General features: G+C 38.3%; 1 protein-coding gene across 7 annotated transcripts in view; it reads left to right on the top strand.

Moving 5' to 3' along the window:
* SH3RF1 (SH3 domain containing ring finger 1) overlaps window positions 1-19372 on the top strand; it is a 178717-nt gene that overhangs the window by 111425 nt on the left and 47920 nt on the right. For all 7 annotated transcript variants that reach the window (XR_012435211.1, XR_012435210.1, XR_006698372.2 and 4 more), the window contains exons 3-4: window positions 4235-4510; window positions 5344-5439. Coding sequence is in view for 3 of the 7 variants with exons in the window: in XM_045393046.3 (XP_045248981.2) it covers window positions 4235-4510; window positions 5344-5439 (372 nt within the window). In the remaining 4 variants the exon portion in view is untranslated. The remainder of the gene's footprint in view (window positions 1-4234; window positions 4511-5343; window positions 5440-19372) is intronic.

The raw sequence follows: 19372 nt of genomic DNA, 5'->3' as shown, positions 1-19372 counted from the left end.
GGGCAGTGCCTCCATGGGCTCTGGACATATTTTATCCACAGAGTAGTCCTAGGCTATCAAACCAATTGTTTTGGCTTTATCTTTCAGATGTTGCAAAAGGAAAATGTGCTCTTTTATTGCTTTTCCAAATCGTTTAACCGTTTATCCTTAATCATCTGCAGTCTGTGTGGGAATAAGTCTTTCAAAGATCACTGAACTTTGCTTGATTTAAAATCAGAGTAGAATTCATTTTATTTAATGTGGGAAGCCTTCTTTTCAGAAACTTGACCCAAACTGGCTTTCTAGCCTCATAGAATTTAATTGAAAAAGAATACCATAGAAAAACACAGCCAGATGCACAAATGTTTGTTGATGGGTTAGATTGTCATAAGCTTTATGAGTCTTTGTGGTTACTGATCATTGAAACAATTTTAGCAGTCAAGATTTAGCAAGTGGGGATGAATTAATGAATTTTAAGTTGCATCATGGAAATGTAACCCTAGGCTAACCGTAATGTTATCATAGTAAGCTTTCTCCTTGCCACTGGTCTATTAGAATACTTGATGATTTTGGGAACAAGTAATAGATTTGTTTTGTGGAAAAGTTAATAAGTCCATTAGGCCACTGGTGTGTGGAAGTGATCTGTAAAGAAATAAATTCTTTCAGTTCCCACATCAGCATATCACAAAAGAACCATATTGCAGGTCGTTTGGAATTTTACAGATCTCTTCAAGGAGCAGTTCAGAATGGTTTCTAAGAGTGCTAAATCTGTATCTTGGTGCATGAGTTTGGCTGGCATGGATTTGGACAGAGTGGGCCAAACAGAGCTAATTGAGGTGGGGAAAAAAACAGGCCATAATGGTGAATAGAGTTATTTGTCACTGAGTTTGTAATGGGATTTTCAATTAATTCATGCAGGCTTCCAATGCCTTACATTAGCCCTGTCAAGATGAACTACAGCCACATCTAAAATGCCATCCCCTATTAAACGGTGCATGTCAGTGAATTTGTAATTTCTTCTGTTCAACCAGAAGATGAATGGATTCTACTCAGAAAACAAATGTGTGCTTCAGAAATGCACATTTCAAAATCCTGAACACTTCCTAGGAGGAACATTCGTTGCATTGTTATATAGTGAATATGTATTAAAAATGTAATTGCTATGTGAATTCATCTGAAAGGGAAAGCATCCAGCTGTGGAGAGACAAATACATTGTCAGGTGCCCCATTTCACTGGTAAAGAGGCTTTTTATACTGGGTAATGACGATGATGACAATGATGATGGTTCACACGTGTAGCACGTACTGCCTACTGGGTCATTTAAGGTGTGGCTTATATACATGAATTCGCTAAATCCTCATAACAACCCAAATGAAGAAAGAGGCACAGAGAGTTAACCTGCCCCAAATCACACAGCTAGTAAGTGGGATTCACACCCTGCAATCTGGCTCTGGAGTTTGTGCTTCCAGCCAGTACCCTATACTGCCTGATTAGAGTCTTTTTAGCTATTGTACAAGAGTTTTAATACAGTACTTGCCAGTTCTCTCTCTTTCTCTCTCTCTATCTCTCTCTCTGTCTCTTGATTGCTGTGTTTTACTATTATTTCCTCAAACCTATTTTTGGAAATATTGTTGAGCTGTGATAACTAGCCTTGAAGAAATACATAATATAGTGGAGAATATAATGAGGCATCTATGAAGGTAGAGAAAAATTAGAATCCTTCTTTCCCCAGAGTTGGACACTAATGTAATGTGACCAAAGTACACAGCGTTGTGAATGACCAGAGTTCCTGGTGGGCATTTCCTTTCTGGGCGCAGCAGAATTGCTTACAAGAGTAGGTCAAGGCAGGGTAACAGGAGTGACGCCATTAGAGGCCAGATCTTAAGACAGAGTCTGAAAGTCAGAGGTCACAGGAGGGTGTCATTACTCCTGGAAGGCTCAGCCCATCTTCTCAGAACATTGGCCTCTCAGGGAAGTTCTAACTAACCAACTACAACATCGCATGGACAAGCCAAGGCAAGATGATTGCCAATAGCATTTTGAGAGCAATAATTAATATTCCTAAATAAATGTTTAGCAAAAGCAATTTGGCTTATAGGTAGTCCAGACTCTAAGTCTCTAAGTAGAAACCAAACTAATTTTTGAAAACTGTGTTATGAAGTTCTGTTGCTATCAAGGGTATAAAACTTTGATCCACTTTTTACAGGTTGGGGGGCAGACAATGATGTAAGTAATGCTAACTATATTGCTCTACTTCATTGGAAACATTAAACTTAAAAAATATTCAACTAGTTGAGGCCTGTGCTTTGCACATAGCTGCCTGCCTGCCTGCCCACTTCATGTTCATTTTCCACACTACTACCAGACCGATCTGTCCGGCACATGGGACTTAAGTCTGTTTGTGCATTAAACACGTGAGTGACTTATCATTGCCAGAGGAATGTAGCAATCAAAACTCTTTCATATGTTTTACAAGACCCTCCATAAACTGGCCTCTGCCTACCTCTCCTTTACATTCCATAATTCTTATCCAGGAATACTGCATTCTTTATACTCCCCAGTCCCTCTGCACGTATGACTTCTTACCTCCAGGTCTTTGCTGGTGCTGTCCCCTCTGCCTGGTATGCCCTCACTTTTCTCTTTCATTCATTCACTCCAACCTTGACAGCTAATTCCTGTGCATCCTTTAAGTCTTGGCTCATGTGTCACTTCCTCCAGGAAGTGTTTCATTTTCCTACTCACCAAGCACCAGAGACCTATGTTCTTTGTCCCCATAAATGGTGTGCATATCTTTATCATTACATTTATTACACTGTATTATTATAGTTATTACTAACATCTTTTAAGAAAAGAACCGTCTTTTTCTTCTTTAAGTCGTCAGCACTAGCACATTGCCTGTTAAAAAGTAAAAGCTTGGGCCGGGTGCAATGGCTTATGCCTGTAATCCCAGCACTTTGGAAGGCTGAGGTGGGTGGATCATTTGAGGTCAGGAGTTTGAGACCAGCCTGGCCGACATGGTAAGACCCCATCTCTACTAAAAATGCAAAAATGAGCCAGGTGTGGTGGTGCATGCCTCCAATCCCAGCTACTTGGAAGGCTGAGGCATTAAAATCACGCGAACGCCAGAGGCGGAGGTTGCAGTGAGCCAAGATTGTACCACTGCACTCCAGCCTGGGCGACAGAGCGAGACTCTGTCTAAAAAAAAAAAAAGTAAAAGCTTGATAAATGTTTTCTGGATGAGTGAATAAATAGAGACTCCAAAAGCAGGAGCCCTGTAATCTTGTTCAGGGAATTACTATAGACATGTTGGATTTGCCACTTATCTCCTGAATCAATGATAGGCAGCAGCGCCCAGAGAGGTCAAAGATCTTAAAGTGACAACTGATGCTCAAGATTGGGCACCCCCAATGCCATTGAAAAGTATCATATTAATCAGTTGATGACTAAATTGCACTGGTGGTTATGCACACGATTTTAAACTTGTCATTTAAAACAGTAATACCATGCAGGAACATTAAATTCCTCATCTCTTAGCTTATCAGCCTAACAATGTGCTCTCTTCCAGGAAAGAGCAAAGTTGAATGATTTTAGACTGTAAAAGACCACAGGTCTATACACTTACAGATTATAAACTTTGGGAGGGCAGGGACTGTGACTGACTCACTCACTGCTGTATCCAGACTCATGCACAGAGTAGACTCTCATTAAATACTCGTTGAGCTTATGAAAGAGTAAGACCTGCTGCCCACATTAAAAGCAATATCAGGAAGAGATTTGCCCAAAAGCCAAACTCTGATTTTTATCAACCAAGCTTAAAAGCAGTTAGTAAATTAATAAATTTGGTTGAAATTTTTCCCTTCAGTGTTTATCATTTATCCTGATGAATAAAGTAGTTAATGTAGGAAGTTAAGCTTGTTTTTTATGAGTTCTTGAGAGGCAGACCTGGCAGTCATGCTTTCATATACTGATAACCTCGAAGAAACAAGGCAAAACGCCCACTAAGTTAAACTTAAGAATAGAAGCCTAAATCATGGCTGGTGCATGGGTATTGTACTGTTCTTATGTCACTATGGATAATTGTTTTGTGTTTTCTGTTTATTGATAACACATATATGTTGTTTTTGTATGAGATGTTCTTCAAGGGGTACAGTGTGGATTTGACCTTGACTTTAAAACAATAGCAATGCAGCTATATTTTCAGAGACATTTTAGGACCGTTATTTTATAAAAATTCATCCCTCTTTTTTTTTAAAGGGTATACCTCAGTTACCATGTGCCAAAGCATTATACAACTACGAAGGAAAAGAGCCTGGAGACCTTAAATTCAGCAAAGGTGACATCATCATTTTACGAAGACAAGTGGATGAAAATTGGTACCATGGGGAAGTCAATGGAATCCATGGCTTTTTCCCCACCAACTTTGTGCAGATTATTAAACCATTACCTCAGCCCCCACCTCAGTGCAAAGCACTTTATGACTTTGAAGTGAAAGACAAGGAAGCAGACAAAGATTGCCTTCCATTTGCAAAGGTAAAGGTAGAATGCACTTGTTTTCTGTTTGCCAGCTCTACCTCTGTACCCAGATACATAGAAATATGGCTTGTGTTGCCTTTTGTAAAAAAATACAATAGTTTTGTGTGAACTATCTCACCATGCTTCTGAAAATGCCTAGAAGCAGTCTTTAAGTCACAAGGAAGGTAATTTTATGCACAGACTTCTTATATGAAAGATTATTTTGGTTGATGCTCTATGTGGTATCATTTTCATATTTAGAGTCTGAATTTATTTCTAAGCCACTTTAAAGGGTGTATGCACCACTCAGGGATTTTAAAGTACTGAATTATGAATAACAAAATGAAATGTCATTACTTTCATATTTTATATGTAAATTTCTTTGCCTAAAAGCATACAGGAATATATCTGCCGAATTGATAAAATGGTTTGGAGTTTTAAGCAGAATATTATGATTTTTATGGAGAAAAGCGGTAGGATGTACATTTGAGTAGGCATTTGGTTTATTTTCAGAAAATGAGAAACATCTGAGAATCAATCTAAAACAGAAACTCAGGAGGCTAGGGTAGGTATCATTTGAGGTTGCAATTTGTAGATCTTAACAAAGTTAGTGGCCAGCTCCCTTGCATAGGAGTTGATAGCTTTATAACAGTTGGAAAGGACACCAGGTGGGCTGGTAGCTACCATTTAATTCATTAAAACATTTAATCCACGTACTAAAGATATGTCATAGCATTTTTATTCTTGTACTCTTTAAAACATGAGTCTCTTTATTGAAAAGGAAAATTAAATGATAAGCTTAATGGCACAACTTAATGATCAGGTAGATTAATGATTTGCTGTTTCTTCAGGATGATGTTCTGACTGTGATCCGAAGAGTGGATGAAAACTGGGCTGAAGGAATGCTGGCAGACAAAATAGGAATATTTCCAATTTCATATGTTGAGGTAAGTTAGTCTGTAGAAACTTGAACTGTGTTAATATTCAGCTTACTAAATAAATCTTACTTATGCAATTTGAGTATTAAGAAGTCCTCGCAACAAAAAGCACCAGGAGTGCCCTGTTACAGATCACTGGACAGATCAGGAAGAATTCCTCCATCCTATCCAGCAATTATTGAAGACAGTGAGATACTTGAAACTCTTTACTTTTTCTCCCTGCTAAAAGCATTCCTATGTCTTGTTAAATGTCACTGTATGCTTATTGTCAGTCACCTACACTATTTCCTGTTTATTCCATTTGCTGGCTTTGGTGGGAGTAGAAAGCTGATAAAGTTCTTAAGTAAGATGGAGAGAAGTGTATTTGTTTATTTTTTACTTACTTCTTTGGTCACTTGCAGCATCAGCAGAACCAGAATAGTGATTTGCAAAGTCGGGCTTCAGTAAACATTTGTTAAATAAGTCAATGAATCTTCCTCCATCCCATCCCAGCAACTACTTAGCCCCCTTTCCCTTTTTAAATCAGCTTTGCTTGGAAAGCTTGTAGCCAAGCTTGACATAGTAAAGTCTTTTTAGAGAGTATGTGTAGTCACATAATTGTATTACTTTAAGAATAATACAAGCAGAACATAAACAAAGGAGTTACAATTCATAGTAAACTTTCATTATATCATATATCATAAACTAAATGTCCCTTGGGAATAAGAATTTCTTGCTGAAAATAAAATCGAAGGCATTTTCAAAGAATGTAGCATGGCCCAGACAAACCATTCAAGGTTAGTTGAGTCCATGGAAGGCTTCTGGTAAGAAGTAAGGTCTTAGTAGATATCTGTGTGATGGATAAATAGGGGTTAACCAAGAGAAATGGAAAAGGTATATTTTATGGCAGAACATCCAGACAGGGAGACCAGCATGTGCAAAAGCCAAAAAGTAAGAGAGAGCACAAGATTGTTTGGGGAATTGAAAGTAATCCGGTTGTTTAAAATATCAAAGCACGTATCTTAAGCATGTAAAAATGAAAAACCACTGTCACTTATTTTGCAATCTTTTTATCTGAGGCATTTGTTTTGGCATGAAAACTAAAATGACAAGCTGTATCATTGTAGCCAGCACTCAGTTTCCTCCACAGAGAGTGAGCTTGCCAACGTTTTCATAAAAAATCAATTTGACTACCGTATAGCCATGGGAAAGTAATTCAAACCATGTATGAGTCTTGAATTTTATCCATACCCTTCAGATGTTCCTGTTTATTGAAATATTTTTTCCTCCTTTGAAAGCAAGTAACAGAAAAAAACCAAACAACCCTTAACTCACAGGCAGTCCTTCCTGTACATTATGAATATATTCTAACTGTGGATCATGGAAAACTACAAGCACTTCCAAGTATTTGAATAGTTACACTGAAGAGCATGGGTAAGCACAGGATTAATAATAAAAACCTGTCTTTACTTGTTAGCTATTATCAATATTACATGCTGATACTTGGTTTGTGATACATGAAAAGGGATTACTATATTTTTGTTATTGGGCGAGTATAGAATTTGCAGATAGGCATAAAAGATCCACCCATGGCAAATCCAGAGTCACTTCAAGTCACTTGACTCATTAGGATTATTTACTCTGACTTAAGTTGGAAAGATAAACTTCTGCCCAAGTGGGAAGTATTTTCATTCTTCTGCTTCTTTTCTTTCAAATGAGCATTTTCTTCACTTGAACCAGAATCTTGCCGTTTGAGATGTGGCAAACAAGTTGTCTATCTTTAGGAGCCTATGAACATTTCTTTGATGTCAAGCCATCAGATTGAACTTCCTGGTAGGGAGCAGAGCATCTAGGGATTAGTGACACCTGGTGTAGCCCTTAGGGGAATAAAGTGGAGGCAGATTTCAATCGCAACCTACTGAAATTCAACTATTTCAATAATGTCGATTGTCTTACAGGGCATTCTTAGCTGTGGTAAAGCAAACTATAGGAATAAAAAACTGGGGCTTTTTCTTAAGTAATGGTCTTTCTCTAGCTCTGTAAACCTATTCATATTTGCCCCACTTCAGGGGCCAGACAATCCCAGTATAAAAACAGGCTGCATCACAAAAATTGGTAAATAATTCTCTTATATCTTACAAATAGACTTTTAAGTCTCCATCAGTGTTAGGTATTTTGCTTTTTTTGTACAGTCCTGCCAAAAACTCCTATCTCCCAGAAGTTTTGAGAAGATTGAATGAGATGATGTATCTCCAAGGGTCTGACACCACTATGTCTTATGCATAGTGGTTTGGAGCTCAGATCACGCAGAGGGTACCAGAGCATGGTTTGGAGCTCAGATCACGCAGAGGGTACCAGAGCATGGTAATAATCAAACAAAAGAACCTAACTACCATGTGTAATGAGAGAAGCTGAAACTCCCCCTTGACTCCTGCTGGCCGACTTAGGTAATGGATATGCCCAAAGAACTCGCCTGTGGCAGAAAGTCTGCACGGGATGGGCCTTGGGGTAGGATTGTGGGCCTGGAGTAGAATCTCTGGGTCAGAGGTTTAGATGTGGAGCTGTGGAATTAGGAGGGAAGGTAAACTCTAAGGAGCTGAGCACTGGAGGTGGGTAAAGAGAGGATTGAGGTGGTGAGAAATGCTACTGGAATAGTTTGCCCTCCCTTCCTGTCCTCAACTCTCCTTTTCTTTCTCAACGTCCTGTAACTATGGACTGTGATCTCCACGTGCACTGGAATAAGGTGATAAAATAGCGGTTGGTGTATAGTGGCTTGGAAACAAATCTACTTTTTTTTTTTTTTTTTTTTTTTGGAGACAGAGTTGTGCTCTTGTTGCCCAGGCTGGAGTGCAATGGCACGATCTTGGCTCACTGCAACCTGTGCCTTCCGGGTTCAGGCAGTTCTCCTGCCTCAGCCTCCCAAGTAGCTGGAATTATAGGCATGTGCCACCATGCCCGGCTAATTTTGTATTTTTAGTAGAGACGGGGTTTCACCATGTTGGTCAGACTGGTCTCGAACTCCTGACCTTATATGATCCTCCTGCCACTGTCTCCCAAAGTGCTGATATTATGGGCATGAGCCACCATGCCTGGCCAAATTTTTTAATAATGCAAAAACACTTTGCTTATTAAAGTAGAACACAGAATTCTTCAAGACTTGAATGGAGGAGAGTCTGGTTGGGAGAAGTGAGTGGGGAAAGAATGGCTATATAAATGGCCCTGGATTCCATGCCTTGGAGTCCTTGTTGAGCTCTTAAGATAAGGGCAAGGGTTCTCTTGCTTTGATCACATTCACCCTTCCCCTCTGGAGATTCTTTCAGACCTCTATTTGGTGGAGCCTTAGAGGTTATGGGTTCTATTTAATTTAGACAGGCCCTTTCTTCTCTTGTGTAAGCTGGAAAATAGTAAAGGTTAAAAGCAGTTCTTGAAGACACCATGCCAGGATGTGTATAAAAGGGTGTATTTTTTAAGGACTGAGTACAGTTTTAAAAATAAAAATTTTTAATCTACTTCTTTCTTTGTTCAAAAACACTGGTTTTCTATAAAATAGAAGGAAAGATTTTTAACCCCATTAATTCAGAGCTGACTCATTCATTCAAGTTCGGATGATATGATTCTTAGCAAGCAAAATATTTGAATGAAATAAGTGCTGAATATGGAATTTTGGATGCTTCCCAAACATAATTGTGTATTGTAGGCTTATAGTGAACTATAAATTTTTATTAAGTTTCTCATTTTATTTTTATTTTGATTCCTACTCATTTGTTTGAAATATCACCCACTCAGTTTTTCAACACCAAAAAAGTTATTTAGCAACTTGCTCTTCTGCTATAGATGATGAAAGATAATGTGCGGAAGTCCTGAAGTTGGAGTGGCCTCATAGACAACTGTTCTTACTCGGTAGTTACTGCCAGAAACAAGGACTGCATTTCTTATTGGTTTAGATCTCGTGTCAGCTGTCACTTCTTCTGACACTTTCTCTCACATCATCTAGGGGAGTGTCTCCTCTTTACTTACTTTACCCCAAACACATACTGGTGCCATAGTGGGAGAAAGCTTGGACTCTGGAGCCAGATGGCCAGGATTCAAGTCTTGACTCTACTACTAATTATCTGAGTGACTTTGGGCCTGGCTCTTCATTTGTAAAATAATAAGTTCCAGTGATACTTAAGAATAGTGCCTGGTACCAGCAAGAGCACTGTCAGTGATGGCTGTGATTATTATCACCATTTGTTATTATTATCCCTAGAAATTATTAACACTTTTTTCTCTCTATATTTCCAGTTATTTGTTGAGGTGGTTACTAGCTGACTCCTCACCCTCCATTTCCCCATTAGAATTCAAACTCCTAAGGGCTACTTCCCCAGGGTCTTTGCACAGCGCCTGCCCGTAGTAGGCTTTCAATAAATATTGGTTGAATGAATGAGCAACCTATGAACTTTTATAATGAAAGGTTCTAAACCCAAAACAAACATGTTTGGAGATTTTGCCTCCTTCTACATTGTTCAGCTAATTCTCCCATCATTCACTGCCTATGCGTATATCTTATCATTGGTTTATCTTGGTGTTATGTCAGGAAGTTACATTCTTCAGAACCAGCTGGTCTGTGTGACCTTAATGCAAGCTTTTATCTTGTTTTGTTTGTTTGTTTGTTTGTTTGTTTGTTTTTTTAAACTAGGGTATTTGGTCGTACCTAGTTTAGAATTTTCCCAAATTAATGGTAGCGATACTGTAGGGATTAGATTTTGTAATCTCTACTGGTTATTTATTTCTTAAATACTGTTGTCGCTCAGTATCCACAGGGGGTTGGTTTCAGGATTCCTTATGGTTTCCAAATCTGCGGATGCTTAAGTCACTTATATATAATGGCGTACTGCAGTTGGTCCTCCATTCCTCGGAGGTGGGGCCCTAAGATGCATGTGGAGGGCCAGCTTTGTAGAAGAGACCCCCCTGGGGGTAGGGTAGGTCAAAGGATATAAAATTTTAGGTATGTAGGAGGAGTAAGTTCAAGAGGTCTATAGGGTGACTATAGTTAATAACAGTATATTACTGTATTCTTGAAAAATGCTGAGAGTGGATTTTTAAGTGTTCTCACCACAAAAAATGATACCTATGTGAGGTAATACATATGTTAATCAGCTCAATTTAGGCATTCCACAATGTATGCATATTTTAAAACATCATCTTATGCATGATAAATATATACAATTTTGTCAATTAAAAAAATAAAATGTTAAGAAAAAAAGACTCCCTGATTCTTTCTGAGATGAATTTTCACCTATTTTCAGTTTCTCCTTTGGCTTACTTTGAGCTGAGGTAGGATAGCCTTATTGTCAAGGATCCTCATTTTTAAAATAAGTTTATTGACATAAGTTACATACAATAAACTACACATATTTAAAGTGTACAATTTGGAGTATTAGTTATATTCAACTTCTAGAATCAACCGTAGACAAATCATGGGAGACATTTCTCTGGCTATGGATAGAGTGTGTTGTCAGCCTCAACAATGGGAAGTCAAATGTGTAGGGCTCAGGGAGCACAAGTGGCATTAAAGGTGGGGGTGCTAGCTTCCTCTTCTAGGGTGTGAGAGAATTGGAAGATAATGTCTGTGTTCCAAAGAATAAGAAGTGGAAGTTTAGGTACGTAGTTTGAAGTTGCCAAGGTGACCCCTGGAGGAGCTAAGAATAACAATGCTAACTTTATTTTTTAACTAAAAGCCTTTCCTCTTGAGAATAATGATAGCAGAAGGGCACATTATTAGCCTTTGATCTAATAATCAAAGAGTTGATTGAACTATATAAAAAGATAGCATCATTTATACTTTTGGATATTTTTTTTCCTTTAGATGTATTATTTTCCTTTAAAATTAAAAAGTTAATGTTTATAAAAGAAATTTAGGGAGATTATGGGGAAGTTGGGAAGAGGGAATTACTATGTTGCTTAGCATCCAAATTTCCCTTTCAAACCTGAAATAAATAAATTTTTGTAAGTGAAATTTGAAGACATCGTTGAGAAGTCAGTGAGGAAGAATTACTCTGTTGCTTAGCACCATACTTTCATCTGTAATTCTGACTGACTGAATACATTGGATCTGCCTTTGAGTAGCCTTTTTTTTTTAAGCACCGTAGACTGTGTCCCATGGTGTAGGTTTTCGTATCTTCTGAATGCTATCCACTTGATACAAGTAATTATTACTTTTCCTTCTGCCACAACGATAGAAGGAAAAGGAAAAATGAGCACTGGCTCCTGAAGTTCTAAAGGCAAAGACAGGTCCCCTCTGAGCTCCAGGAACAGCTGTTTAATAAATATGGCTAAAGACTTAATCTAAAAAGGAGTTGTTTAGGTTAGGTAAGGATTTAGGGTAGTTTATGCACCATCTATTATTCAGAGACTTCTTTCTAATTTAAGAGTTTCTTTTTGTTTTCCATCAGGAAAACATTGAGAGAGCTGAGATTTTAAAGATCGGTTAATGTTTATGGAGTTCTTACTTCATGAATGGACAGTTTCCAGTACTCTAGGTAGTTTCACAGAACATAAAAATGCAGATTTCCTGAACAGCCTTAATCAGAGGCCTAGGCTAATCACCACATGGCATCTAAGGTCCACAGTGACTCCCTAAAGAATCGCCAAGTTCTTTAACCTGGCCCTATTTTGCTACATGTACCAGGGCCCTAGCTAAGTTTACTGATCATTCCTGGGAAACATACCCTGGAATTGCTCTCTTTGCAGCTCATCAGGGATATTTCTTTGTCTGTATGGAAAGTTCACCTTCAAGGTCCAAATAAATACTATCATTTCTCACGAAGTCTTTCTTTCCTAATTTACATATGCAACAAAAGAAATTCTATGAAACGGAACCAAAAAAAAAGAACCCTCTCCTTGCTTTGAACTTCTACAGTACCCCGTTTGTACCATTCTTACTTGCCTGGAACATGCTAAGTGTATAATTTGGTTTGTTGATGATTTATTATTTTCCTGTGTTTCTTGAGAGCCATATCTTATGTAAAGGATATTTTTAATGATTTTATTTCTACAATATAATCATATTCCAGAAAGTTTGGAAAGGAAATGAATAATCCTGAGTCTCATCATGTTTAATTTTGGTAAATATCCTTCCATTCTTTTTCCTTATGCTTTAATGATATTACACACATGATTTTGCCTCTCTCCATATAATTGTAGTACTACTAAACATCAGTTTTTATGACTGTCTAATAAACACTCTAGTAGCTAACCTGTAATTTAATTATTTTTACCATTTTGTAGACAAATGTCTTGCTCAGGGGGACACAGAGCCAGGAATTGAGAAGGGAATCGTGGCCTCCACTCTGCAGTTCAGTGCTTCCCTAGACCTCTGCCCTGCCCTAGTCTCAGAGCACATTCAATAACTAGCATTCCTAATGGTTGGGCAGAATCACTATTATTATCTAGCTTTACTTAAAAAGTGTATAGGGCATTTTAATGTTTCAGAACAAATTATGAAACATTTCATTTTCTCCTACCTAAAAGGTTAATTTTCAGAAATGAGTCACTACTCAACAATTTTAAATATCTGAGGTTCCCTTTTTTTTATGAGAAAAATCACAAACTAATTAAAACCATGATATTTTAATGTCTTTTCAACTTTTTATTATTTTATCATTTAAATATTTTATTATTGTTATATACAAGCTAAATTTTTCTAGTAACTAAAGCTTTAATAAGCAGAATAGGTTTGTTTTAATTAATCAAGTGTTAAGTCACGTCTTATATCATGTAAAAAAGACTGAACGAATATTCTATACTGGTCCAGCATGTGTGTGCACGTGTGGCATATAAAATGGCTTGAACAGGAGCATCTTTATTACATCAATGGGAACAGGCTTCTCTAGAATGAAATGGAATGTTTTAGGAAAGTATTTTTCCTAAGTGTTATAAAACAACCTTGCTTTTTATAATAAAGTTTAGTGATAATGTACCTATTAGGCTTCACATATTTGTGGGGCAAAAATTCCTCTATATTTTAAGAAGAAGGAAGATCTCAAATGAATGTGCGAAGTCCTGATGGTCAATATCCTTGATACAGTATTCTCTTTCTGTCCCAGATTCTCTCTTGGCGATCACCATTCCCCCACCCTGCCCCCCATGAACATCCACACGTGCTTTAAGTATCCAGGACAGGGGAAATACTTGTTCACTGATTTATTAACTGATTACACATCACTGTGGAATTTCTGTCAGTGTGTCATTTCACATTGACAAATTTTCACTTAGAATTAATGACAATTCCATGTTCATAACCTCCTGAGATACGTGTGTATTTCTTTTATAGTATCCCTACATCTGGTAATCAGGTTGTAGAAAATAAAATTTGTCATTGGAATGATACTTTTGGCTAACAGACATTTCTGATTTATGGTGTGCATTCAGTGAACAAATATGTAATAGAAAGAAGCATATATATATAAAACTGCATGTATTGTCAGATCCAGTAAACATAGTGAAGTGAACTAAGACCAATTTAAAAATTATCCATTGGTCTCTCTCCCCAGCACCATGAATAGACTGTACATCTGTTGCTCCAGAAGTAATAGGTATTTGTACCACTTTATACTTAATTTTCAGGGTTGAACTTTTAAATTTGTATGCACATTCACTGTTCACCGTTGGGAAGGTGTTTTCTTCCTTTGCGGTTGCTGTCTTCTCCGCCCAGGCCTTTTGTCTTCCAGGAACTTGGTCACATCTTTTATATCTTTACTGTTTTGCATGTCAGTTATTCCCTTTCCCCTGGCTATCCTTTAATACCGGAAAACGATCAGCTTTTACTCTCCCTAAAAACCTATTCCTTGACTACGCTCCCCTCAAATTATGATTCTACTTCATCTTACTTCTGCTAACCTTCTCAAGAGAATCGCTTATCCCTGCTCTCCGCCTCTGCTTTCTTACTCCCTGAACTTAGTGTTAGCCTCTGGCCCCTCCAGTCTCTGAAATTTTCCTCCTGTTTGCTATGAACTGACTTTTCTTGGCTCTTGTTTTTGTCATTTTGTCCTCTCAATAACATCTACCACCATTCTTTTCAAAAAATATATTTTTTAGGCCGAGCGCAGTGGCTCACACCTGTAATCCCAGCACTTTGGGAGGCTGAGGCGGGCAGATCACAAGGTCAGGAGTTTGAGACCAGCCTGACCAACATGGTGAAACCCCGTCTCTACTAAAAATACAAAAATTATCTGGGCGTGGTACACGCGCCTGTAATCCCAGCTACTCAGGAGGCTGAGACAGGAGAATCGCTTGAACCTGGGAGGCGGAGCTGCAGCAAGCCGAGATCGCGCCACTATACTCCAGCCTGGGCCACAGAGTGAGACTTGATCTCAAAAAAGAAAATTTTAAAAAATCTGTATTTTTATTCAGATTCAGGGAGTACATGTGCTGGTTTGTTACATTGGCATTACATGCATATTGGTGAGGTTTGGGCTTTTAATGTACCTATCACTCACATGGTGACCATTGTACCCAATAGGTAAATTTTCAACCGTCACCCCCCTCTCATCCTCCCACTTTTGGAGTCCTCAGTGTCTATTATTTCCATCTTTATGTCCAGTTATAAGTGGGAAAATGCAGTATTTGATTTTCTGTTTCTGAGTGATTTCACTTAGTATAATGACCTCCAGCTCCATCCATGATGCTACAAAAGACATTATTTCTCTCTTTTTTATGGCTGTGTAATATCCTGTGGTGCATATATACCACATTTTCTTTATCCAATAGACCGTTGATGGACACTCAGGTTGATTTCATGACTTTGCTATTGTGAATAGTGCTGCAGTAAACATACAAGTACAGGTGTCTTTTTAATAAAATGATTTCTTTACCTTTGGGTATATACCCAGTAGTGAAATTGCTGGGTTGAGTACACTATTCTTAATCTCTCCAAAACTCTTTGCTTTTTTCATTTCTGGGGCATTGGTTGGATGGTTGGCCTGGGAAACTTTTCAAGGTCTTCTTTCTTGTAGATTCTGAAATTCTGAGGGCCTTTTGCTTTTCCTGTTACCCCTACTATTTTCTTCTCTATTATTTCTTCCCTAAATCAGAGATCACCAACTAGTATGATCTCCATGACTTTTATGCTTGACTTAGAGTGGTTTTTAAAAATTACTTGTTAAGATGTAAACTCAGGAGGTTTTACATAAGCCTAATTTCCAGCTTTCCTTAAAAGAAAGAAAAAAAAAATCAGTTGACCCTGCCAAACAGTTGTCCATTGAAAGAGAGCATACACTCCCCAGTTGACCATAGTTCATTATTGTGTGCCTGCCATTCTCTGTTGGTCTCTGTCTGGCCTTCTTCATTCATTGACTTCAACTGCCCAAACTAGGCAGACACGTGAATTTGCGCCTCCTATCCTTAATCCATCGTGCTGTTTCTTAGGTCTTCTTTTGTCATGAGTCAGAAAAGATGTTGTCTCTGTTTCTCTCATTTAGTACTGTGCCTGGCTTTTAATGTTCACTCAAAAAACATTTGGGTGAGTAAAAGCCTCCATTAGGTTTGATTCTGGTCAGTGAATACCTGAGGACCCTATTCCCAACACAGAGGTCTTTGCCTATTGAATATTTTGAATGGGATATTTTTGTTTGGGTTGAGAATAGGTATTTGTACTTCACCTAGGCATAAAATTTTACAGATCATTAAGTCCTGCTTCATGTTACGAATGAGAAATGGGAGGCATACCCAAGATCAAATGACTTGCCCAAGGCAACAAAGCAAGTTAATGGCAAGCTGGGACTCTGAGTAGTAAGAGTAACTCATGTTCATATAGCACTGCACATGTTACAGAGCACTTTAACCCATGCTCGTTTCTACCTGTAAAATTGATGTTACCTTCCCGTTTTATACAGCTAGAGAAACCAAAACCGTGGAATTTATATGGTCCACCCAAGGTTACTGAACCAATGAGGACAAAGACCTAACTCTAACCTAAACCTTTCGGTGTGAAGTTCAGAGCTTTTCCTGTGGTTTTCTCTGACAGTCCCTTTTTCAGCTACCTAAGCTAAAATTCTTTTTAGGCTTTTAATGACATGCACCCTCTTTTTATACCTTACATTTCAAAATCAGAAACTGAACAAGAAAATTCTAGTTTATTTTGTTTCTAACAGATAGGGCCAACAAAAGTGAAGATAATGAAAATAAGTGAAGAGCTACGTAACTGATGTTTCACCTTCCTAACCTAGTGGAGCCAGGTAGTTAACTCTGAAAATCCTTTTCCCTTGGCAGGATGTAGCGAGGCTTGTATTAGGAGTCCGTGTTCCTCCCTGTCCTACTGCTTAAATGAGTAACCCTTGTAGTTGCTACCAATGCACTGCTTCAGGACCCAGGAGGCTTCAGAAATGTGGGCCATAGGGGATCAGGGGAGTCATTTCAGTCTTCTTTTCTCTGTTCAGCAAATACTTTGTGCTTAATGAGCCTCGGGAGCACAGCCACGCTGTGTTGCAGCTTCTTTCCGTGCAGGAGCTGTGGAGAGTCTAGAGCTGTGCTATCCAGTGCACATGCCGCTGTGGAGCAACTTGCAGCGAGACTCATCCAAACTGAGTGGGATGGAAGCACTCTGTTCACACCGGGTTTCAGAGACATAGTACAGAAAAAGAATGTAACGATCTCAGTACTTTTTTACATGGATTACATGTTGAAGTGATCATAGTGTAGATATATTGGGCTAAATAAAATATATTATTAAAATGAGTTTTACTTATTTCTTTCTGTCTTTTAAAATGTGACTATCAAAAAATCTAAATTCCAAGGGTGGCTTATATTATATTTCAGTTGCATAGTGTTGGGCTAGAGGCAGCACTTCCCTCCCTTGATAGTTCTAAGAGACAAACGTTTTTATTCATTCAACAAATATTTACAGAGACCTTAATGGAGCTGTTACCTGAGGGAGGCTTTCATATCAATTTTAAAAGACTCTTGAGTAATCCCTTCAGTCTCTTAGTAACTCCTCTTCTGTGGGTAAGTTTTGTATTATAAATGAAGACTGAGCTTCCTTTTATATTTAGGTCATCCAAAAACAAAAACCTTGTTACCTAAATTGTAGGGAGAATAGGAGACAAATGGGAATACCAGTTTCTCATTGCCATTATGGAGCATTTTGCAAAGGACTCTAATGTGAGGCAAAATATTTTCATGTCTGCCGAGAGGATGTAAATGGGCATGAATTTCCATTCCACAGCATTTCATTCATTCACTGATTTTCTTCAAAGTGAGTGACTTATCTGGGGAAGGAACATTGGACTCAGTGATGCAGTAGAATGTTGAAGTGCTACATTTAAAACATGGCATTTCAAACCAGAGAGGAAAAGATGGACTGTTATTTAAATGATGATAGGACAACTGCTGAGTCATGTGGAAAAACAAAGTGCTAAGTGCTTTCCCGACCTTATTCTTTATGCAAAACCAGATGGGCATATGGTTCACAGACGGAGATGTAAAAAGAATGAAAAGAAGGAAACATTTAAAACTAGGAAAAAATGTAGGTTTCTTATTTAAAACAATTGTGGAATTAAAAGGTTTTTAAAGCATGATGTTAAATCAGGATGCAATAGTGGAAAAAAACGGATAATTTTGACACATAAAATAAAAACTTATCTATAACAAACCCATGAAGTTAAAAAAAATTAGAACAACATTTTTAATTTAATAGACATAAATATATACACACATATATACACATAAGTTAAAGAGCACTTTACATAATATAGAAAGTTTATTTATGGCGAGGCGCAATCGCTCACGCCTGTAATCCCAGCACTGTGGGAGGCCGAGGCAGGTGGATCATCTGAGGTCAGAAGTTCGAGACCAGCCTGACCAATATGGTGAAACCCCTTCTCTACTAAAAAAAATACAAAAATTAGGCCAGGCACGGTGGCTCACACCTGTCTGTAATCCCAGCACTTTGGAAGGCCAAGGCAGGTGGATCACGAGGTCAGGAGATTGAGATCATCCTGGCTTACCCGGTGAAACCCCATCTCTACTAAAAAAATACAAAAACAAAATTAGCCAGGTGTGGTGGTGGGCACCTGTAGTCCCAGCTACTCAGGAGGCTGAGGCGGAAGAATGGCATGAACCCGGGAGGCAGAGCTTGCAGTGAACTGAGATCACGCCACTGCACTCCAGCCTGGGCAACAGAGCGAGACTCCATCTCAAAAAAAAAAAAACAAAAATTAACCGGGTCTTGGTGGCACTTGCCTGTAATACCCGCTACTCAGGAGGCTGAGGCAGGAGAATCGCTTGAACCCGGGAGGCAGAGGTTGCCCTGAGCTGAGATTGTGCTACTGCACTCCAGCCTGGATGACAGAGGGAGACCCTGTCTCAAAAAGAAAAAAAAAAAAAGTGTTTATATCAGTCCATAAGAAAAATGCTAACAATCCATATGGATAGAATATGGAAATAAGCAAATCCTAAAAAAAGAAAATAGATGCTTAATCTCATTAATAAATAGAAATGCAAGTTAAAACAATATAATACACCTTGTTACTTCAAAAAAATGATTTTTAAGCTTACACTTTGATCTAGCAAATTCCACTTTTAGGAGTTTACCCTGTGGATATGCTTGTACAAGCCTGCCAAGACATAGTAAATGGCAACATCTCTATAAAATGGAATACCATGCTATCAACCTGTCCCTATTGATATGCAAAGATGTTCATGAAATATTGTTTCATTAGAGAATAGAATGGATTGCTTGGTTTTATTTGTGTTAAAAATCAATAAAGTAGATACATGTATAACAACATCTACATAGAAAATGAAGGATATGTTTTAAATTGTTAAATGGAAATCCATCTGGGAAGCAGGTTGGGAAGAGACAGATGTGGGGAACTGGCTGAGGCCTTTTACTTTTTACTTCATAATGTTCTATACCAGGGGTGTCCAATCTTTTGGCTTCCCTGGGTCACACTGGAAGAAGAAGAATTGTCCTGGGCCACACATA

The sequence above is a fragment of the Macaca fascicularis genome, chromosome 5, assembly GCF_037993035.2.
Source record: "Macaca fascicularis isolate 582-1 chromosome 5, T2T-MFA8v1.1".
Classification (NCBI taxonomy): domain Eukaryota; kingdom Metazoa; phylum Chordata; class Mammalia; order Primates; family Cercopithecidae; genus Macaca; species Macaca fascicularis.
Note: the sequence above shows the minus strand (reverse complement) of the source record. Positions and strands in the feature narration are given on the sequence as shown.